Below are 24,024 nucleotides of genomic sequence, written 5' to 3' on the forward strand. Positions count from 1 at the left end.
CTTGTTTACTGAGCTTAGAATTAGCCTATTCAATTATAACATCAAATCCCATCTTTGTTTTTTCTTATTAAACCCAGCAGCAGGATTTTATACTTTTTCAAAAAGAAAAATAGTAGCAATTTAAAGAGCAGCTCTTGAGAAATTAATTTTCATTTCCTTTATGGTACTCTGCTCCTCACAGAATGTTTCATGATGATGAGCTGGAGGAGTCAGAGAAGTTCTATGTTGGTCAGCCTCGAGTCTTGCTTCTCATTTATGCCCTGTACAATACACTGGTGGCCCGGTCAGAAATGGTGTGCTATTTTGTGATCATCCTTAACCACATGATCTCTGCCTCCATGATAACCCTGGTGCTGCCCATCCTTATATTCCTTTGGGCCATGCTGTCTGTTCCTCGGCCAAGCAAACGATTCTGGATGACAGCCATCGTCTACACTGAGGTATGCATCTGGTTTTGCAAACCCATGTCTAACACAGAAACGTTAACTTGTAAGCTTTGCACTGTCTCTTTTCTGGTTTTGATCTCAAACATAAGGTGCCTTTGACCCTTCACATTAATATAAATATTTGCTAAAGTCCTCAGCAATTTCTGTGATATGAAAAGGCCTTGTTTGTGTTTTTCTTCATTGCAATGAGCAGTATCCTTCCTGAGATGTAAAGCAGTTATCACAATAACAGACCATGTACAAACAGCTAATTGGTAATCAAGAGACAGTATACACCGCTTGTGGTATTTCAGGTACCACTGAGCATCACTTGGTAAATGTTGATTGACTTTATTGCTGAGGAAATGTGAACTGTTGTTCCTCTGTAGCAATTAATATGCTTGTTTATCTTCTCATAAAAATGACAGAGTAGTCATATTCCTCCCCTCTTAATGTCACTAGGCTATTATATCTGCCATGCTTATAAAACACCCCAAGTGTCTTGTGTTTCTGAACAGGTGGCCATTGTCATCAAGTACTTCTTCCAGTTTGGCTTCTTTCCTTGGAATAAATATGTGGATTACACAAAAGATAAACCTTACCATCCACCCAATATTATTGGCATTGAGAAGAAAGAGGGTTACGTGCATTATGATCTTGTTCAGCTTCTTGCTTTATTCTTCCACAGATCCATTTTAAAGGTAATCTGAGTTCATGTAGTTTTAATTTTTTTAGTCACTCATGATACAAGAAAGTCACTCATTTAGATATTAGGAAAAATTTCTTCACTGAAAGGGTTATCAAGCACTGGAACAGGCTGCCCAGAGAAGTGGTTGAGTCACCATTCCTGGAGGTATTTAGAAGATGCATAGACATGGCACTTAGGGACATGCTTTAGTGGTGAACTTGGCAATATCAAGTTTATGGTTGGACTTGATGATCTTAAAGGCCTTTTCCAAACTAAGTAGAAAGTGATACTATGATATCCCAACACAATTAATTTGTCTTCCCCCTTTGTGAAACCTCATAACTGAGGTTAGCAATGCCTGCGATAAATACTGTGACCGAAATACAAGGTTGAAATTCTCCCTTCTTTTTCCACTAGTGCCATGGATTATGGGATGAAGATGAGAAAGGGGACAGCTCCAGTAATAAAGAGGATACTGATGATGAGCTCTCTCTGACAGGAGGCAGGAGAGACTCTTCTGCCTCTTTGAAATCTGTCAATCTTGCTGCATCAGTGGAGTCCATCCATGTCCATTTCCCTGAGCAGCAGACTGCCATCAGGAGGAAGAGCTCTAGCAGTGTATCACAGCTTTCTCACAGGTCCAGCTTCTCCTCACACAGATCTAAGAGAGGTAAATGTCAAGGTATTCCTGGGATTTGAAGAGTAAACCTTCACTACGCATAGGATCATCCTGCTGAAACCTTGTGCTGGTTGCTGTGGAGATCCCAGAGGCTACTGAATGCTGGGGCTCCTCAATGAGAAAATAGGTTATGAACGGAAGTATCTTCATGTTTGAACACGCTCCGAGCCTTCTTAAAGTTCAAATGGAGAACTATACTTTGTGATTCACTATGTTTTTTAAGATATGTTATCCAAAAGCTGGGAAAGGAATGCTCAGTGTGGCCCAGATCCAAAATTTCTGGTTCCGCATAATCTCCAGCTAGTGGGAATGCAAGGCATATGTATTTTTTCAGATCTATGTTTGAAGATACTTGAAGTGAGAAAAAGTTTTGATTACATATTTTGAAACAGATTACCTATCCCACCTTGTAAAAAGGATGGGTTTACTCTAGCCAGAATATATATATTACCAGTGGAGATGACTGAGTCAGATCAATCCAATACTTACCTTTATCACTAGTCTCTTTCTATAGTTGTTTACCGTGTTTTGATCTGCCAGTGATTAAACCTTCACTGAACTGTCTCAAGATTTTTATCATATTGGAAAAAAAAAAGCATAAGAATTAATTTCAAAGCTTCTTTCAAATGTGGGACTCATTATGAGATGGAAATCTTGAGATTACTTTTTCTCTGAATTTTGTATTTAAACTCTGATTTTGAATTAGCTTCTCTTTTCCTCCATTTTCTTCAGGAAGTACCAGTACACGAAACAGCAGTCAGAAAGGAAGCAGTGTGTTGAGCATCAAGCAAAAATCTAGAAAAGAGCTTCTTATGGAAAAGTTTCGAGAACAAATGATCAAAGCCAAGGCCTTTACAATTAAAAAGTGAGCAATGTGAGGAGTTGTGTGGGCCTGGGGGGAGATTCCAAACAGTAAAGTGGTAAAACAGAATTTTAAAGAGAGCAGGTTACTAGTCCTGTTAGTTCAAGGGTTTGAATGGGTACATATACAGTTCATTGTATGCAGATGTTTTCACTCTGAGACCCACCCACTGAACATCAGCAGTTGTTCAAATAGCATCTGCCTGATAAAAAAGCTAAATATCCTATGTGAACTTGGTTGGGTTTATATATTTCTACTGAAAAAATGCTAATATAGTGTTTTAGAAGCAGTCATAACGAGGGACTGGTGTCTCTGAAGCCCTGTGAAGGCCATCAGAGTAGATCTTTGATATCTTTGGAAACAATTGTATCACACTCAGCCATTCTTTTTCTTCAGTGCAAGTGACAGTGTTGTTAAATCTCATTGTGGTCTATGTTGTTTTAGGACTCTCCAGGTGTATGTGCCCATCAGACAGTTTTTCTACAATCTTATCCACCCAGACTACAGTGCGGTGACTGATGTGTATGTGCTGATGTTCCTGGCAGATACAGTGGACTTCATCATCATTGTGTTCGGATTTTGGGCTTTTGGGGTATGTCACAGAGACATCTATCTAGGATTTACATGCCATAGATGCTAAGTATCATGTGAATGTCCTCCTTCCTCAACCACTCTGTTATATTTTCCTTTTCAGAAACACTCTGCGGCAGCAGATATCACCTCTTCATTATCAGAGGACCAGGTCCCAGAGGCATTTTTGGTGATGGTGCTCATTCAGTTTGGCACCATGGTGGTAGATCGAGCACTGTACCTCAAAAAGACTGTCATGGGAAAAGTAATTTTCCAGGTCATCCTTGTTTTTGGAATACATTTCTGGATGTTCTTTATCTTGCCTGGAGTGACAGAAAGGTATAACCCTTATAATCAGACAATATGGGTCGAATACTGATGATCTACCAAGTTGTTTGTATTTAAATTTGAGATGGCTATAACTAAGCTTTGGAATAATGAAGAAGTTTCTTCTTGGTCTCATTTCTAAGCAGAATGTTGGAGTGCCTTTCCACAGCAACAACTGTGGCCAACATAAGTTTGAGGAAGAAGTAATTATATAAGTATGTACAGAAATATTCTCAACCTAGGCCAAAATGCAAGCAAGTGAAAGAGAATTTACCTGTAATTGAGTGATTAGAGCCCTCAGCTGAGATAGTGTTGGCCTCTGATTCAGTTCTTTACTCCCAAGACTGCTGCATGCTGGTTCTAGAAGAGTGAGTAGAAAATGTCTCTGTCAGAGTAGCTTATAATTTTGCACTTCCCAGGAATGTGTGAACTGTGGATTTAAATCTCCTTAGACTGTTTAAAACCCATGTATCGTCTGATAAACAAAAGCTCTCCTCTCCTGCTTCTGCCACGTGCCTCTGCAGGTGATGTGGACATGGTCACCTGCTGCGTGAACTCTTGTATCACATGCCTGGTCAGGTTCACCCCCAAATCTAATATATCTCATTGCATGGTTCAAGGCAGTTATCACCTCAGTCTGCACTGCAGAGGTGTTAAGGTTCCTTCTTTAATGCTTGGCTCACTCCCCTTTTACTTAGGACTTTAAATTGCCTTGAAGTATTTACCTAACTCCATTGACTACACAGGGAAATTGAATGTGTTACAAGGACACATTACACTTCCTTAACAGTCAAGTTATTTTACTGGGGAAAAAACACAATAGGTAAATAATGTAAAGAAAGACCTGAAGGTCTTATTTCATGTCAAAACCAAATATTTAATTTTCCTCAGTGCAGTAGTAAATGTGCCCCAACTTGGGGGGGAAAAAAAAAAAAAAGTTTTTTTTCAGGTAGATTTCCTATCTACTGTGCATTGAGAATTGATATGAAACTTTTGGCTTGATTTGGTCACTTGAAAGGCATTAAAATTGTTTTGACTTTTTCTGTGCTTTTATGAAATTTATATCAAGTTGTTAATCTCAAATCAGCATCTGAAACCTCCTTTATTCCTTCTAAGTCAGGCTGATTCTTAGAAACCCTTGCAAATTTCTTAATGAAAATAGTTTTGCAGGTTGTAATTGAAAATATTGGATCGTGTCTGGCTCACAAATCCTGTCCATCATGAGGCATCTCCTGCAGTTCCACCATGCTATTGAACTACAGTCAGAAGTGGCATGTGTTCACTGAGATGGTCAGGGGGATGGAGTACATGACATGAGGTAGAGGTTGAGGGAGCAGGGTTAGTTCAGTCTGGAGAAGAGAAAGTGAAGAGCTCTCTTGCTACCTATTAAGAGGGCACTGAGTAAAGCTAAGCTCTTTTCAGATAGGACAAGAGGCCACAAGTTGGAAAAAAAGGGAAATTCAAGTTAGATATGATAAAAAATCTTTTCACCATGACAGTAGTCAAACCCTGGAGCAGGTTGCCCAGAGAGATTGTGGGATCTCCATCTTCAGAGATATTCAAAACAGCTGGACAGGCTTCTGAGCAATTTGGTGTAATTAGACCTGATTCAAGCAGGGGAGGGTGAAAAAGATGATCTTCACAGGTCACTCCAATTTAAATTCCTGTATGAGTTCATGACCTTGGAGGTGCCCCCATGAACACAAATAGCCATTAAAACTGCCTAGATCCAGTCCAGATGTCAGCTCTCTGAAAAGCTAAGAGAAGCTGTGTCTACCCAGGGCTCACAGAGGGTTGTGTTGTCATGGGAGTTGAAGGCAGACTGACCTATGCTGGGCAGCAAGGCACGTCTATCATCCGGAGAGAGAGGGCACTGCCCCAGAACCCTCACTCTTCAGGAAGTCTATTCCCAGTCTCTCCCCTGTGTCCCTGAGGTGACAACAGATGCTGTTTATAGTCTTTCTCATACAGCATCTTTCAAATACTGTTTTAACCCTCAGTGGGTTCAGAAACAAAGGGCTTTTCACAGGATCTCAGGAAAGGGTAACTGCCAGGAGCACAAAACATTTTGAGCTAATTTGGTCATACACAGATACAAAGTTCATCATTTTCCTTTATCTGTCTTTTCCATTACAGGAAATTTAGCCAGAACACAGTTGCCCAGCTCTGGTATTTTGTGAAATGTGTTTATTTCGGTTTATCAGCATATCAGATACGCTGTGGATATCCAACTCGTGTTCTTGGCAACTTCCTCACAAAAAGTTATAACTATGTCAACCTGTTCTTATTTCAAGGGTAAGTCAGTCTAGATCTACTGCCCTCCTTTCTTTTGTGAAATAAGAATCTGTTATCATGAGATGCTGGAGTTATTCGTGACTTCTCTTCACAGACTGCTGGAAATGAGACAGTAAATTTTGCACAGCTCACTCCAGATATCCCATATGTTCACAAAAAATCAATTCAGGAATACAAGTTTCAGAAAAATCAGTGTCCCACTCAAACCAGAAGCCTGACATACCAGTCAGGCATTCAGGCCCCTATGGAATAGCCACTTTTAACACTTCTAAGTCACCTTGTGAACAGAGATAGAGACTACATGTTGTGCTAGAAAACAGGTAATGTTATTTGCTCTGCAGTCCTAAAAAGTAGTAAGGCATCAAATCCCAAAGAGATCTTTGGAGCAGGTCTACAGGCTCTACCTCGGCAGTTGAGAAGAATAAAGTGAAAGACGATACACGAGAATTAAGAACTATGCATCAAAAAATGTTTCCTTTGTGTATCTTTTGAGAAGTGCTGCACATCTGAAACTTCAGGAGTTGGGAGTGTTAGTGCAAATAACAGGCACAGCATCACCTCAGAGTGAAAGGTGGCATACCCCTGCCTCCACTTATGCTGTTACCATGATGTTGTGATTAAGCCAGTTTAAAGCATATATATATTCCACAGAAAAGCTGGAATAATTTCAACCTTTTCCCAATATTTGCAGTATGGGCTTCTTGCATTCCAGTAGGAAAAGTTACAGAAGAAAGCTTTCTTCATATAAAGTAGTCTTTGTGACCTGGCCAAGCAGAAAAGTGTGGGACTAGCAAAGGCACTTTGAACAGCTGCTGTATGCATTTTAGCTTCCTGTAGCCCACCTTCTTCTGCTGCTTAGTCCTGAGTCCTAACACCCAATTCCATATGCAGCTGAGGACTGCCCACCTACTGCAAAGAAGCCATGAACCACTTGATATAAGGAGTTATAAAACAAATTCCCACCATCCTGTGGAAAGGATATTCCTCTACTCCTCTTCCAGGTCAGAGGGATTTGGGGACACAAGAAAGCCTCTCTTGTACCATTCCATCAGTGGCTCAATCACAATTACTGGACATCATGATGCAAAAGTGTGTTTATGGCTTGACAAGGAGATCTAGAGGAATGTGAGCTATGGAAAAAGATACCACCCCCAAAAATCAGTACTAGCTGTGCAGTCTCAGGATATGATTGTATTTGTGTATGCAAAATCCCCCATTAAACTGTCTTTTAACATTGGCTTAATTCTCCCTCTTGTCATATATACACTTACTGTGCTTGTTTAATGTGATCTCCCCATTTGTGATGAGTTATCTGCTGTGGTCTCCCTCCAGGTTCCGGCTGGTTCCATTTTTGACTGAGCTGAGAGCAGTAATGGACTGGGTCTGGACTGATACCACTCTTAGTCTTTCCAGCTGGATCTGTGTTGAAGATATCTATGCTCACATATTCATCCTGAAGTGCTGGCGAGAGTCAGAAAAAGTAAGGAAGCCCCATATGAGTGACCCAGGCCTCATCTCCCCCATGCAGAAATGAAGAATAATAACCACAAGTCCCTCAATAACTGGGAAATCCACCACAAAGACAGTTTGTTAAAAGATACACCTGGTGTTTGTGTTCATAAATATTCAGACTGTTGGGTTCTTCACGTTAGTTGGCAGTCACCTCCAAGTAAAATTTCAAATGGCTTCTCTTTTGTCCCTAGCTGATTTTCCCACTGTTAACATGAACTCCACAAGCAAATGCCTGCTAGCTTAATTACATGCCTGAGTTTCAAGGCCGGGGTTAAAAGTCCTGGTATTCACACAGGCTCACTTTGTCCATAACAACTAAACGAATAACCCACAGTAGCAGGAAAACTGTAACTGAAGAGAAAGGTCAGTAGAAGGAAGATCTTGTGCATCCACAGTGTAGGTCCCAGGGACACCTGGTTCATGTAACCACAGAGGGAACTCAGCTGGCTCCTTTCTCTCGAGAGAGTCCCCACACATCCAGAACTGAACTGCAGGCCAGATAAACCCACCATTTGTCTCACTGAAATTTCAGTCTCTTTAAATCATTTAAGCTTCAGTTCAAATTAAACTTGCAAATTCTGGATTCCTTATAACCGCTATAAAGATTGCAACCATATGCTTGCTTATTTTGCCAATTTGAAAAAGAAATTAAGCATTCTTTTAAGAGTGACCCAACCAGTCAGAAATTGTACATCTGCAATGAAATGGCTGTATTTTTAAGTGTTACTGACGTATTTCTACTTTTATTATAATCCAGTCTCTTAATGGCAATTATTTTCCAAGTATGTCGCTTAGATTAACTCAGAGATGAAGTGCACACGAATCTTGTATATAGGCTTTTTCTGTATGACTTCCATTTCTGACACAAAGAGGCTTCAGGAGTCAGAGCAATAATAATCCAGTTCTACTTTGACTATCCATTTCACTGCATTTTTTTAAGCTACAACAGGATCACTCTGCATTATTTGTAGAATAGATCTGATCTGAAGATTTCCACATCTAAGCTATCGTGTGTACTAATGCCATGTGGCAAAATAACTACCCATGACTTTGTGTGTTGTTCCTGGTACTCTGACTCTCTCTGTCTCTCTCTCACACTGAGTGGTATGCCTCAGTACTCTAACTGCTAGAGGCTCTCTGAGCTGTTCTGCAACATCATTAAAGGTGCCTGAACTAATCTCATACAGAAAAATAATATACCCCTGGTGATCATGATATGATATTTTAATGAAAACAGTATTCTGCAGTGCAAGACAAATGACTTGATACACTGCTTTTGAAAAGTAACTAATTTGTTTTAAATACAGCATTGTATTACAGATTTAATATTCTCCTAGGGCTTTATGGATTCATGTTGTTAAGCAAGAACAATTTCCTGAAAGCCAGATTCCTGGCGTGTGTTTGAGTTGCAGTTCAATACAATGCATCTTTATTTTGTACATGCAGTATGCAGTGTGTGAAAGACAGGATCCTAAAACACTGTTCAGTGTTAAATCCTGTAAAACAATATACCAAAATAAATTACGGTGATGGTAAGGCATTTTACAGGATGGTGAAGCTATTAAAGTGTTCCATCATGAGGCCAGTAACAGAGGGCAGGAATTATGGACAAGGCAGAACAGATGTGTTGTGTGATCTTCTTTGAAAAGAGAAGGATAAAAGCAAAGTCACTTTTGGTCTGAGAAGCTAAGAAAGAGAAGAATGTTACATCAGCAGTGTCAAAACTTTAGGAACAGCATCAAAACTTTAAACATTACTTGAATGCAGTTGGTGTGGGATTCACTAGAAACAGATTGGATCAAGCTTGTGAACAACTCTTAGAAATACTGTATGGAGGTGTGAAATGAATGTGGATGTAGTGCAGTATCAGACAATCCTACTGATTGTGCATGTCGGTTGCTGGCAAACAATTTTTTTTTTTTTCCCCTGAAATACAGTTTGCAACATTTCAATCTGTATGAGAGGAATTCTCCCTTAAGGAGCTTTGAGATAAAACTTTTTGGAAAGACAAATACAAGAAAGTCTGTCACTCCCAATATCAGTTTTTTGAACAAATTGTTGTATCACTGTTGCTGCTGTTATTTTACGTTTGGTTTCTGTGAGTTTATGCTTGCACTCATTCAGACAAAAAATTAAAATTACCCTACCCAATTTTTCCATTCTTTATGGTTGTGAAGAATCAATGCCACAGAGGTTTACAATATTTTTCACACCAGACACACACTTACATGGGTTCATTTGGCACTTATCTCTGTTGTCACCAGAAATTCAGTGTCTGTGCAGGTTTGGTTAAAAATCTCAAAGTAATTGGCCTGATAATGGGTAGCAAATTACTACAGAAGATGGGAGGCCTTAAGGTCGTTGTATATTCACCCATCAAACCACGCCAAGTATACCTCTGATAGAAGAGACATTACCATGTTGCTGTTTGCTTTTGCAGAGATATCCCCAACCAAGAGGCCAGAAGAAAAAGAAAGTTGTGAAGTATGGAATGGGTGGCATGATTATCGTCTTGCTGATTTGTATTGTCTGGTTCCCACTGCTCTTCATGTCTTTAATCAAATCTGTTGCAGGCATCACCAACAAGCCTCTAGATGTATCAATCACAATAACTCTAGGAGGTTATCAGGTAAAAAAGAAGAAAGACTAAAAGCAAACTCTGGTTTTGCACTGTATTTCCTTGTGCTATTTCTTACTCCCATCATTGAATTGAACTCTCCCGCCTTATGCAAGAGATCAGACAAGCTTCTTTGACATGATCCCTTTTGGCTTTAAAAATATATTAGTTTATCACTGATGTAAAATATTATCTTCACCTGCAAATTAAAATTAAAAAAAAAAAATTCAAAACCTACTGGCAGTAGAATCTGAATAAATTATCGTACATCAGGTACACTCAGATAACTGCCCACAGGTCCACATAGTAAATGTTAAGTAGCTGGAGGCAGCTTGCTTCTCAGTGGCATAAGAACATAACCCTTCTCCTGTTGAACTGAGTGCCATAATTATCTTTGACTGTGATGCAGTGTGCTGTGTGTGTAGCAGCTGATGTGAAGTCAATGTGACAAGTGTGTGTTCTTTTGTTTCCCAGCCTATTTTTACAATGAGTGCTCAACAGAGTCAGCTCAAGGATCTGAATCAGACTGGTTTCAGTGCGTTTATGGGAAGCTATAGGGGTAACACTGTAAGTGAAATGTGGAATACCTCATTACTTAAAAATGTGTGTGTTTCCATGGAGGCCTTTTGTGAGTTTTGTTTGTGTAGTTTTAAGTGGTCAGCAGTGCTGTCATCATTTGGAAGATGTTTCCATAAAGAGTGTTTGCATGAATAAAGGTTTGGACAGATCATTTGTCAGGACAGGGCTGGGTTATGGTGAGACAAGTTATCATTAATCAAGACACCTGTCACCTCCCCTCTAAATGACACAAACGTTCAGGAGATGTGATGCTGTTTGTGTACTGCCAAAACAAACATGCTGTGGGGACACAACGGTTTTGGCACCTTTTAAGCCCCATGCTCCTTTCTATAGCACACAGCTTTCACCTCCCGGTGAGGAGATGTGGTGCTGTCAAAAGAAAGTGTGTCTGGCCTAGAAGAGTTTTGACAGTAACATGTCAAAACATAAACATTTAAACAGTCTCACTTATTTCATGGTGCAACATGCACAAAGTTGTCACAAGTTTCTACAGGAAACAGGCTAGTTATTAGCAGAAACTGTTGTATTACTAAAGTAACTGGGGTTTGATCAGATACAACTTTAAAAGAAGCCCTTGCTACTAGCCCATTCAAGAATTAACATTTTTTATATTAGCCCAAACAGCCCGTGTAATATTAATCTTGATCCACTTTGGAATTTACCAGTTCCAAGTTGCCTTATCCTTTGAGCGTCTTTCTACACAGACAGATGCTTAAAAAAAAGACAGAGTAAAATTTTAACTTAAGTTTAAATAGACTCTACAGAGTTTACCTGATGAACTTTCATACTCACGTTGACCTATGTGGCTGTAATTCTTCAAACAGCGGGACCAATTTTGTTTTGCCTTCTTAGCTCGGTTATACTTTGCTTATTCTCCTTCCCATCTATAGGCCCAGTTGGTAACTCAGGAAAACAATCAGTGCAAACCACTGCACTTAACAATTAATCAAACATTTACAATTCTGCCTGACTGGGAAATATGGCTCTGCGTCTTGTGAATATCACCTCACTGAAATTTTCTTTTCCTCTCCTGAACCTGCAGGCTGCTTTGCAGTTTCTAGAGAGCTATGCAAAAGAAGATATAACTCTAGCAGATCTAGAGGGAAATTCAAACTCTTTATGGACCATCAGCCCTCCCAGTAGAGAGAAAATGATACAGGGACTGCTGGATTTTTCAGCTGAGTTCACTGTAGTTCTTTCGTGGAGCATTCAAAGGTAATTAACATGGTTGTTATGAGGATGGATCATTTGCCAAGCATTCGCTCAGCAGAATAGTTCCATGCTGTACTTTTGGTTTAGTTTTTCAGCAAATTCTGTTGTACTGCAGAGCAAAAAAACCTGAAAGTAGGAGGGACAGAGATTGAGAGAAGTGACCTTTGTTACCCAGGAAAACATTTGTTGCCTGCGGTTCTCAAAAAATAAAAAGAGAATGGAGCCACTTCCAAGTACATTATTTAAAAAGGCAGGGTGGAATTTTCAACGAGACTTGAGTGGCAGGAGGAGAAAGTAAGAAAATTTTAGCCAGTTTTAGGTGATGTTCAAATAAACTGTCCCAAAGAAAAGAACCTTGTTAGCATTTTGGGGAACTGAATACTTACACCTAGCTAAGACAGAAAAACTGTGAGAAAATACAAACAGAATTGCTTGGCCCTTTTATTATGGGAGTCTGGAACTGACACAAACTATTTTTTAGATACACATATAATCAGAGACTTTGTAATGCAAATAGCATAACAGTGGCTCAGATCCATTTTGTTAAGACCTTTGCCCATTTGCTTGTGGTTCCTTTAGCCTCAGTGAACTATTACTTTACAATGAAGTTTCTGCAAGAGACAGCCTAGAATATATAGTTGTGTGAAGGCTGGAGCACACCCAGTCACCAAGGTGGTTTGTTGGCTACTGTCTGCCTGCTGGGATCCCTGTAGACTGCTGGATTAAATTGCAGTTAAATCATCACTCCATGGAAATTAAGTACCTTTGTAGCCCCAGTATCTGCCTCATTTGTTGGAAGTAGATGCTGGATTGTTATAGCAATCCTCAGCAAAAGACTGTGCACAAGAAGCAGGTCAGTTGAATCACTGTGGGAGCTCTGAACATGCTGGGTCAGTCCTTCCACAGTCAAAAATAGGTTTGTAATGAATCTGCACCTTTAATTCAACTTTATTTGACCCCTCTTATTTTCCTGGAAGCACAGTATTAGCTAGTGAATTACATCACTCCATCATTTCTGAACCTTATATTAATTTTTAATACTGCTACTCAGTTTGTCCATATGCTTGCCTAACTACAAACATGCATACACTAGTTGAAAGAGACCTTTTTCACTCTCAAATTATATCCTGTGGATTACATTGTGACTGTGAATGACTGAAAGTTGTAAAGACACCACAGTGACCTCCACTTTTTCTCTGTAAAAGGGAAACTGCTGTCTTTCATCTAGGCCAGGAGACAACAAGCAGCTGTAAGATGAGCCTTTCAGTGTCACTCAGGCAGCATACATGCTTTCTGCCTTTGCACATCATCTGCCAGGGACGATTTGCTGCAGCCCCCAGCAACCCAGGAGCTGCCTTCCCCAGCTGCTGCATCCCAACCACAGGGCATGGCACAAGGCATTGTGCAAAATCTAATCCTGCCCCAGCTGTGTTCTGCAGCTGGCGTGAAGTCTTGGGGGAGGCCTGTTAGCCACACAGTTCTGCTGGGCTGAGGTGGGATTTTGGGAAGCTGCAGCTGACTGCAGCATCCTTAGCTGCCCTGGTATGGAATGTATGGTTATGCATATGGTCCTCTTGCCTAAAGTCAGAGCAGGCATGCTCCCTTTCCCATTCTGTTTTGACTGACATGATGAGCAAGACTATATTAATTTGTCATCATTGTCCTGTAATTCATAGTCAGTTAGAAAAAATATACCCTTAAGGCTGCTACATATTCTTCATGGGAAAACACACCATCTCAGATACAGGTAGCTTGATGCTTGCTTTAGCAAAGGCTTGGATAGCCAGGGTCAGAGCAGTTAGACAGTTGGCTCTAGCATTCAGCAAACACGTGTTTAGGTTATGCTCTCATTGTAGGTTGACAATGTTCCCTTTTACTTACCACAGAAATCTCACCCTTGGTGCCAAAGCTGAAATAGCATCAGATAAACTTACCTTTGCCCTACCACCGAACACCAGAACAGATATTGCTACAATGATGTCTGGAGAGCAACTGGAAAAGGTGTAAGTTATTTTCTTTGCCTATTTATATGCAAACCTTCCCTTTTTAAACCTAATTTCCTAAGGAAGTCAGGCTTGTGTAGCTGTATCATTTGTCTGCCCATCTATCCCCCTCTAATAACTTTGGAGCCTTGTTCACAGAGGCCAACAGCATTGAAGTCACATAATAGTAACATTAAAGGTAAAAGCTTATTTCCTATGATAAATGTAGGCTGAGAAGACCATGAACACTGGAATACCACCAACAAGCATGGTGAAGCTATTAGTTACTTTTCTTTGATTTACTGGATAAGCACAAGTTCATTGCAGTATATTCACAGTTAAACTCTCTTTTGAGTTACTTCAGTTCAACTTGATCTGAGGATGTTGGACTGATGATTTTTTTTTGTTCTAAATAACCATTCAGACTGTATTTCTCATTGTCATTCCTGAATAGTATTAGATTGGCAAGGAAGTGTTAAATCACTGCGGTCAAAGGATAACATCTGCAGTCGTTTCTGACATCAGATCTTTTCCTGTAATGGAAATTCACAAGACAGAAAGAGCATGCTCTTCATATAAATATCAAACATTATTCTATGGATATAGCCTTATAGCATTACCAGCAGTGGTGCCTCCTTTCAGATTTGAAAGGAGTCTGGCTCTTCCTCTTCCGCCTGTTCATGGGGGATTACTTTACAGCAGTAGTCTCTAAATACTGCTAAGCCAACAAGCTATCCACAAAGGCCACCTGATCTGATTTGTGGCCACAAGAGTTGAAAAGCTAAAGCTGAGGCCAACTGGGATAGTGAAAACTCTGAGAGGCTCATATCTGATAGTAAGTGGAAATGAGATTTGTCTTTTCTGTGCACAACTATTTTTCTGCAGCCATGCCCTTTTGTACGTCCAGACAGACTGTTGTTGCACATCTGATCATTGAATTTAAAAATATTTATGCCTCTTTTACTTTTCTGCTGTGTGAGGATGCAGGCACATTTTCTAAGGTGATGTAGTGCCAAGAAGGGTAAATTTTGCTTTTTTGTGGGAAGAGGTAAGTATTTCATAATTTTCTCTTTGCAGGAGGCAAGCAGTAACATAGAAGATATACCTGCATTTGCCCATGTTGCAATAATATTGTTGATTTAAGCATTTTTTACTTTGTCATAAAGGAAAAATGGTTGTGGTAGCTAGTAGCCATTTGACTACTTCAGCAGGGAGCTTTCTGCCACCACCTCTGTTGGGACAACTTAGCTGCTGAGCTCTTCTTAGCTATCTTTTGGGCCTGCTGGAGTGATCAGGAGGGATTTTAAATAGGCCACCTCTGTTCTTCCTCAGCCTGGTATATGCAGTGTAGCAAAGTGTCACAGAACTTCCCTGAGAGCTCCCCTTCCCTAGAATTTTTCAGTCATTTGAGCAAAAAGGTAAGACAGTATCTCTGCTTTTAATGAAATATTTTTCTCTCTGGATACTGGTAATTTATTCCCACTTAAGGTGATTTAATTTTCAGTCCAGTGGAAGAACTTTTTACAAACACCTTTCTTTTAAAGTTTAAAATCCTCCTACAAACTCTGAAAATATTTCCCAGTAAAAGATTCTGTCAAAAATTCTCACCTTTTTCAGCTGTTATTATCAAAACATCTTGAAATTCTGAAGCAATAACTGTTATCACCACGTATTTTTCTAGCTACATATTTTTCTAGCTTGTTTACTAGTGGTGATGCATTGCCTTTCTTTGTGCTGCTTATATAGCTGACTATAAAAGCAGCTTTGTTAAAAAGAGGAACAAAATATAAAGTCTACATTCCTTGCAAACACATGCCCCAGGTGTGTTGGGATTCATGGCGTGTGAATGGCAACATTATGGATGGAGGTCCTTGCTGAAGTACTGACAGAACATAGTTAATAAATCCAGCTAACTTTCAGATGTGACATCTGAACACTATAAAATCATAGCTTAAGCCAAGAATTACTGGGAACTGTGTATAGCCCTGTTAGGTATTCTAAATTATTTTAGAGGTATAAAAATATGAAATATTTGCTTTCTCATTTTTTCCAGAACATTAGAGACAGTGTATCCATACTACATCAAGGCTCCTAGTGATTCTCAGGCAAAACCCATAAAGCAGCTATTGACAGGTATGTGTCCAGACCATGGAAAACAGATTATGATTAAAAGAAGTGCAACACAGCACTCACATTTGCACATTCACAGAGCTGTTATGGGGCACCTCGGGCTTACAATGATTTCTACCTGGTGCCTGAAAGCTTGGGGAGAGATGATGTAATACAGTGTAAGACAGAAAATGCATCTGGATGTATTTTAGCTTTGTATTTAACAGTAAGGACTCTAAAGATTAAGTCCAGCTCCTTTCCTTAAAAGTCCAGTTCCAAGGGAACTGCTTTCCCTTGTTTTCTGAGGAAGTGATGACAAATTTCACTTCTCCGCACCTCTCTGCTACCTTACCACAAACAGTCAGTAGTGCTGCATGTCTGCAAATGTAGCTCTTCAGCTTAAATAATGACACTGAATGATATTTTTTTTAGCTATTCCTTCCTTATTGACCACAAAGAATCCAGTTTAGATAAGTCATTGAATTCAGAGTGCTATTACCCAATAAAAATGCATGCAGGTACTCACAGACATACAGAATACATGTATGCATGTGCACATACATGCATGTGAAAAACCTGTTGAGCTCGAAGAGTAGGAAAAAGTCTTTATCTAAGACCACTTTGCTCAGCAGAGGTTAAATTTGGTGCTAGAGCATAGTAGCAGTACTATGTCTTACACTACTGTACTGTGTAGTACATTACTGTTCAAGGTTCAGTAACCATGATTAGATTAATTAGGCAAAATATTTCTTGAGGCTAAACCTAGCTCTGAGTAGCAATAAGTGATGAGTGCTTGACTGTCGCTACTCAGGTCCTGTCGCAAAGAACTCTTACTTTGAGATTCTTCAAAAGGGCTTTTATGTATACACTGCTAATATATGATCCCCAGAAATCAAGAGGGCCAGAGTCCACCTCCTGTCTGTGTGAACAGTATCCGTAATAAGATAGTATGCTTTTCTAGATATAAGAGAATAACATCTTTTATACCAAGACATGAATGATTTATACTTTGACATATAGAAGCTGACCACTATCCCTCCAGGTTAAATGTGTTTCTTTAGGCCTGAAATGCAGACATGCTGATTGTTATTGATACTTTGGCCTGAAAATACTGACATTATTTGACAGTTGTACAGAATAAAACATAGGTGATATGAAACATTTTATTTATTTAATGCACATTCAGATGAGATTTGCAAAAAGAAAGCCACACAAGTCTAGATGATATACTTTTGTACATAAATAATGTAAAATGGGTTTTAGGAGAATTATAACAAACGTTTATTGTTCCATTGCTCAGTCATTTTGTCATGCATGATAAAATGAAGTATCTGCCTCAAAACAGTTTGACTTCTGCAATTCTTGGTATATATATTAACATTTCTTTTTTCCAATAGACTGCAGATGGGAAAACATTACAGTTTCCCTGGTCAAAAATGTGTCCAGTGAGGGAGTTCGTGAGTGGTGGGTTTTGAATCAGCTGGGAAAAAGATACAAAACGTCTGAAGAGAGTCTTGAACTCTTCATATTTAGTGATAAAGTCAGTCCACCAAGCCTTGGATTCTTGGCTGGCTATGGGTAAGAAGGAATCTTTATGTAAAATGAAAATAATGCAGATAAGATAGAGGTGACTTTATTTGCTGGTTTGGGGGGGTTATTTCTTTTTTATTGTTGTAGCATTTAAACATTACAACATTTTAAAAAGGGATTTTGTGAGGTTTTCAAATTCATGTCTATTAATGTTATCTGTAGAAGACTTCATATTTGTAAGGAATGTTACTACCTTCGAAACCTGCTCTCCAGTGGGAAAAAAAGGTAGAAGCACTCTTTGCACCAATTTCCCATTGAAGTAAAATAATTCAAAAGATTAGTTTAGCTACAGATCAAGTTCTGGCCAAGCTCTGCCCAGTTTTGTCAACCTTTCCAATCTTGTAGCCAGGACCCTGGGTGTGAAACATTTATGAAATATATCTCCACAGACAGAGGAAGGCAGGAGACTATGCATTCCCAGGAGATACGCCCTTCTGGCATGATTTTGGAGAACTCCTCAGAGGAGGATTAGGGGAGGATAGGTTATTGTTAGTCTGTCACCAGTTACATGTACATTAATAAAAAATATTAGATATGAAACTTTACAGATCAGTTGCCTTTAGCAGCCAGCAGTTGTTGGATTTCCCATTGTGACTTCCAAGCTGTAGCAGACAGGACTTGAGGCCATCAGCAACTGGGTTAAACCATTTAACTCAGCAGCCTGAGCTGTTTATGTTCCCCATTTTCTGTGGTGTTTGAAGAGACCTTATTTTCCTTCATTCTGCAGCACAGCAGAGACAAGATCCTAATTAGAAATTAATGTTCACTCAGCTGACAGACTACACTTAGCAGTGTAGATGAGCTGCCTCACACTTGGCTGACCCTTTTTCAAGACATGATTTGAGCTCTTTCTTTTCTTTCTTTTCAGCATCATGGGACTATATGCCTCGGTTGTCCTGGTGATAGGAAAGTTTGTTCGTGAATTTTTCAGTGGGATCTCTCACTCCATTATGTTTGAGGAGCTACCCAATGTAGACCGAATCTTGAAGTTGTGTACTGACATTTTCTTAGTGCGAGAGACTGGAGAACTGGAACTAGAAGAAGACCTGTATGCCAAACTAATATTCCTGTATCGCTCACCAGAGACTATGATCAAGTGGACTAGGGAAAAAACTAATTGATCTCTTTGGTGTCACACTGCAAATCAAGTTGATTTCATCTGAATTTTAAAGGAAAAGAAAAAAAAAAAAAAAAAAATTTTTCACTGAAGGAGTCCTGGAAGCTACAGCCTTAGGAATCCATGCTGCCTTTCAAATTAAGGATCAACAGTGAAGAAGGTTGGATGATTTGTTGTTTTTAATGTGCCACTCCTCTACAATCTGGGGACTGCTTTGTAATTTAATCAACAAAAAGTTTGCATTTTTGTCTGGCTAATTTATTTTTCCAGACAATCATTACAATTTAAAGAGAAAAGGGAGTGAACCCACGGATGACTCCAGTGTACCTTCTTAACCCTTTCTGGAGCCATACAGATTGGATTGTGCAATATGCTGTTGTACATCACTGACTTTCAAGCTACAGTAATGGGACACTGACTAGCCTTCAGGACACCCAAGACCCAGGGCCGCAGTGGGAACTGAAGACATTCTAGCCATACCCATTTGTAGAAAAGCAGAGGTTTTGATGTACAAAGGACACTGTGGACAAGCCTCTGTTAGCAAAAAGAAAACAAGTAACAATCTCTTTAAATGCCTTATTTTATTTGTACAGTTACAGAAGACATTTCCATCAAATATCAATGACTTTTCTCAGGAAAAAAAAAAAAAGCAACTGAAACTTGACACTTTGTCAAGGTTAACTAATGGCTAGATAATTATGGTGAATTATTGGGGTGTTCTACTAGGCCATTCTCTTCAAAGTTAATGCTTTCCATTAGATGAGAAAAGAAAGTGAATTCAATGACCTAAGGAGATACTTCATTTCTTATAAGCCTTTAAAGACTGAATAGTGTGTGCTTCTCTCCTCTCCCCATGACATGCTTTTTCCCATTTCGATGATTTAAGGCAACCATTGTTTTGCTGTTAGCTGATATTCTTCTTCCAGTGTTTCAGGTATGTGAAAATGTTTACATATTCCGAGTCACATTTTTACATCCAAGACGGGTTGGGTTTTTTTTTTAAGTTCCCAAATATAGACATACATATGAGCTTGAAAAATGGCCTTTTTCTTAAATTACTATTATTAGTAACACAAATGGCTCATTAGAGAACATTGTAGCATGAAAATTTACAATTGCAATGTAGGTTTCATTCCATGTTAAAAAAAAATTATTGAGAAAAAAAATCATTGAGTGGGTAAGGTATGTTAAAAGGGTATACTGTGTAGTTTTGATTCAGTAATGACTTAAAATAAAGCACATGTTGCAAAGTCATTTTAGAAGTATTTTTTCCTCTGCCTTTTTACATGAAATGGGAAAAGTTTGACATTCTTCTAACTCTGTGACAAATAAATCTCTTTCTTGTAGTTAGCTGCTATTTATTATATGAATGATTAGTTAATCACCGGAAAGAAACTAATACAACATAATTTGCTGACACATTTTACTGCAGAACTTCATAAAACAGCACAACTAAATGAAGCTGCAACATACTCTGCTGAGTGCTTCCATGACAAATGCTGTCACACCCATGCTATACTGTGAAAATTAACATTTTGAGCACCATGAAGTGCACAAAATAAAAAGTGCTTCATCATATTGTAACGATAAAATCATTTGGTGACTGGAACTCACTGGAAGACAACCTGATTTCCTCCAAAGTATATTGGAAAGGTGACTTCTCATACAGCTGGGCAGCATTCCCCGGTGGAGAGTTTTGCTCCATTTCTTCCATAGGACCTATGAATGAAAATCAAAATATAGAGGTCAGCCCTGACATAGGATCCAGCAGGGATGCTAAAATGTCCTTTGTGGATAGATGGATCTTCACCTGGGGGTGTTCAGTGATTTTAAGGAGAGCAACACTGGAAGGAGAAGTGTGAAGGGTGTAATATGTTTCTAAATGTACCAGCCAGCAGAACCATGCTGGACACAGTTGGTTCTGGCTCCCTTCCTGGTTACTTCTCTTTAACAGGCACTTCCTTTCTGGTGAGAAAAATCTATCAGCAGAATGAGCTGTACAGTTATTTGGGCTTTGCAGAAATGTGCTGCTCTTTCTTTCATGGATTGATCAAACTTTGAAAATAAAAGGATTCTTCTGTTGGTTTTCTATTTATTTTTTTAAAACAACCTACAGTTAAATTGGTGACATGGACTGGATAGCTAACTACACCAGGTGAAAAGTGTACTGCTAATGATCAGCCTTTCAGCCCAAGTGTCCACATAAAATTAAACTGGCACCCAGTTTCGAGTGGCAATCTTTAGGGAGTCAATATTGGGGCCAATACCATCTAATGTTTTTATGAGAAACCTGGAGCACAGAACAGAGTGCACTTTCACTAAGTTTGTGGACACCAAATATGGGTCTGGGAAGGTTTGTGATAATATGTCAACTGCCCTCCTGGAGCATGGGGTGGGCACTTTTTACAGGGAGGGCCTTTCAAGGAAGACCTCAAGATGCCAGAGAAATGAGCTGCCAGGTAGTTCATGAAGTTCAACTAAGACTAAAGCTGAGTCCTGCATCTGAGACAGACTAACCCAGTGCAGAAATTCTGATGAGGTAGGTGGCTAGGGAACAGCTTTACAGTAAAAGGACCCAACACCAGGGGTGTGCCCTTGAGGCAAAGAAAAACAACAGCACACTGGACTGTGTTTACAAAAGCACAGCTGAAAGTCAAGGGAATTTATTAGTCCCCTCTATTCAGCACTTCTGAGACCGCAGCTGGAGAACTGCATGCAGGTTTGGGGGGTCTCTGGTGAAAGACACATACTGGATGAGTCTGGCAGCGGGCTGGAGGACAAAACCTGCAAGGTGGGGCTGAGAGAGCTGGGCTAGTTCAGCTTTAGAAAGGAGAAGTCCAAGGTGAGAGCTTATGTAAGCTTATGAGAATGTGTTTTCCGTCAACATGGTGCTGACAACCATGGTGGTCTTATGTAAGTTTATGCTTACCTGTGTCTGCAGCTACCTAATGGTGGGGAAGAGGAAAGGTGGAGCCAAGCTCTGCAGAGCTGCATGGTAGATCAAGAGGAACAGACACAAATTGCAACAAGGGAGAGTCTGATTAAACAGAAAGTTCTTTTCACCATGAAGGTAGTCAAACACTGGAGCAAGTGCCCAGAGAAGCTGTGGGATCTTCAGCCTTAGAGGTTTTTCAAAACTTGACTGCACAGCCCTGAGCAACCTGTTATAACTGGTCATGCTCTGTGTGGGAGGTTTGACCTGAAGCCTCTCGAGGTCCCTTGCAACCTGAATTATGCCGCAATTATAGGATTCTGCCAGAGTCACTGTAGCTTACCAAAGACAATTTATTGGCTGCTGTAACAACCACCTCCAAAATGTCAGAACAAAGTCATCAGGTCCAAAGCTACAGTATAGTTATACAGAAATACTGTAAGCCCGTGTCCAATTTTTCAGAGCTGACCACTGCCAGGGAGAGGTCCTGTTTTCCCTCTTCCACCCTTGTAATCAAGAAATTACGGTTTACAAGATGATAACATAAGCCATAACCTATACAAATGGACTGAACTGGAAGGATGGGATTAAATGGCCTTTTAGAAGGGTACCAGGTCATACTTAAATGAAACAGATCCTTGTGGTTATTTTCCCAGGTTTTACGACTCCCTGTTTTGTTCAATACAGGAGCAGCTCTTCAATGGAATAAGCCTAGGTCAGAAAAGAAGAAACAGCCTTAAAATAAATTTTGTTTTTTAAGCATCAGTGGTTTTACTTTCCTTACAGAACTTGGTATTTTAATGTTTCCAGAGAAGCTTCAGATTCAAAGCTACACCAGGGGAAATTGAGACTGGACATTATGAAACATTTCTTTACTGAGAGGGTGGTCAAACAGTGGAACATGCTTCCTAGAGAGGTGGTTGATGCCCCAAGCCTGTCAGTGTTTAAGAGGCATTTGGACAGTGACCTTAATAACATGCTTTAACTTATGGTCAGCCCTGAATTGGTCAGGCAGTTGAACTAGTTGCTCATTGTAGGTCCATTTCAGCTGAAATATTTCTATTTCTTTTCTATTCCTATTCCTATTCTATTCCTATTCCTATTCCTATTCCATTCTATTCTATTCTATTCTATTCTATTCTATTCTATTCTATTCTATTCTATGCTATTCTATTCTATGCTATTCTATTCTATGCTATTCTATTCTATGCTATGCTATTCTATGCTATGCTATTCTATTCTATGCTATTCTATTCTATGCTATTCTATTCTATTCCATTCCATTCCATTCCATTCCATTCCATTCCATTCCATTCCATTCCATTCTATTCTATTCTATTCTATTCTATTCTATTCTATTCTATTCTATTCTATTCTCCCATCTACCAGAGTACAGTTCCTTTATTTAGCTGGTAAGAATGTTGCTTTCCAGGTGCTATCAGAGGACATGCTGATCCTGACGTGCTTCTTCAGGAAATGGTGGTACAGCCTGTTTCAAGGTCAAGACGGAAAACCAGGCATGGAGGGAGGCCAAGTCTAATAAGATCTAATGCTGGCACCCTTACTTTTAGTTCTTCACAAATTTGGTGAATACCTTAGTTCAAGAAGTGTTTGGAGCATTTCCTGAGTGCCTGGCCATCACTCTTATGCAGGAGCTTCACTTTACATGAGAGCCAGGAGACTGTGAAGGGAATTTATTTGATTCCTGCAGTGTTCTCTCCAAAGTGCTTGAGCTCCCAGGGGAGCTGTGGGGAAAGTACCCTATGGCTTATTTCAGTAAATGTCACTGAGGTGCATCAGGACAACAGCAACCACCCAACCCCACTGCTCAGCCTGCTCTCTTGTGTGACATAAAGTGCCAAAGGGGGGTTGTCCCTGGGATCTGCTCCTAATGACTGCTTGCACCTTCACCATATACCACACACCTGTGGCTGCTCTATTTATACCCCTCTTTTGATCCTGCTACACAGCAGCCAGTGTCAGAAGACAAAAAACCTGTAATCCTTTGTGAACTGTTACCACTCCAAGGTGTCCCCCAGTTACCACTCTCTCTTGCAATTAAATAAATACATGCTAACTACACTACCTGAAAATGGCTCCCTCAGCAGTTTCTGCCCTAGCTTCACTCCTGTGTAGGAAAAAGGACACAGCTAAGTGGCCAGGGCAGAAGCCCAAGACCTGGAGCTGAACACTGCCGTCTGTTTCTGCACCTTCCCAGAAACTCACGTTTTAAACTGAAGCAGCTGCTCTTCTTTTTACCATTTTTTCTGGTGAGGTAAAAGGTGGGGTGATACTTTGCTGCTTTAAGACACAGCACTTGTTAGCCAGAGGGGTAAAAGACCATCATGGTTGTCAGCACCATGTTGATGGAAAACACATTCTCATTCTGCTCCTCTCCTAGCAATCCCAGGTGGTTCCTGCAGCATCAAGCACTAAATTGAAGATGATCCAGTTTTCTGTAGACTCAGGTTTGCCAGCCCTGACTCACAGTGCTGAGCTTTCATTTTTCCACTACATTGTGGAAACTG

The 24,024-nt window shown here is 39.8% G+C and overlaps 1 protein-coding gene across 8 annotated transcripts in view; it reads left to right on the top strand.

The window, feature by feature from the left end:
* The window catches only part of PIEZO2 (piezo type mechanosensitive ion channel component 2), a 259,140-nt gene extending 238,491 nt beyond the window's left edge, over positions 1-20,649 (top strand). For all 8 annotated transcript variants that reach the window (XM_026842250.1, XM_026842251.1, XM_026842249.1 and 5 more), the window contains 15 exons: positions 182-440; positions 944-1,126; positions 1,531-1,783; positions 2,525-2,657; positions 3,099-3,246; positions 3,349-3,563; positions 5,688-5,846; positions 7,179-7,326; positions 9,799-9,987; positions 10,450-10,542; positions 11,597-11,769; positions 13,653-13,769; positions 15,802-15,881; positions 17,255-17,435; positions 18,316-20,649. In XM_026842250.1, the coding sequence (XP_026698051.1) occupies positions 182-440; positions 944-1,126; positions 1,531-1,783; positions 2,525-2,657; positions 3,099-3,246; positions 3,349-3,563; positions 5,688-5,846; positions 7,179-7,326; positions 9,799-9,987; positions 10,450-10,542; positions 11,597-11,769; positions 13,653-13,769; positions 15,802-15,881; positions 17,255-17,435; positions 18,316-18,568 (2,584 nt within the window). In that variant the 3' untranslated portion in view covers positions 18,569-20,649. The remainder of the gene's footprint in view (positions 1-181; positions 441-943; positions 1,127-1,530; positions 1,784-2,524; positions 2,658-3,098; positions 3,247-3,348; positions 3,564-5,687; positions 5,847-7,178; positions 7,327-9,798; positions 9,988-10,449; positions 10,543-11,596; positions 11,770-13,652; positions 13,770-15,801; positions 15,882-17,254; positions 17,436-18,315) is intronic.
* The last annotated feature ends 3,375 nt before the right edge of the window (positions 20,650-24,024 follow it).

This window comes from Athene cunicularia (assembly GCF_003259725.1).
Source record: "Athene cunicularia isolate RWA chromosome 2 unlocalized genomic scaffold, athCun1 chr2_part1, whole genome shotgun sequence".
NCBI classification, from domain to species: Eukaryota; Metazoa; Chordata; class Aves; order Strigiformes; family Strigidae; genus Athene; species Athene cunicularia.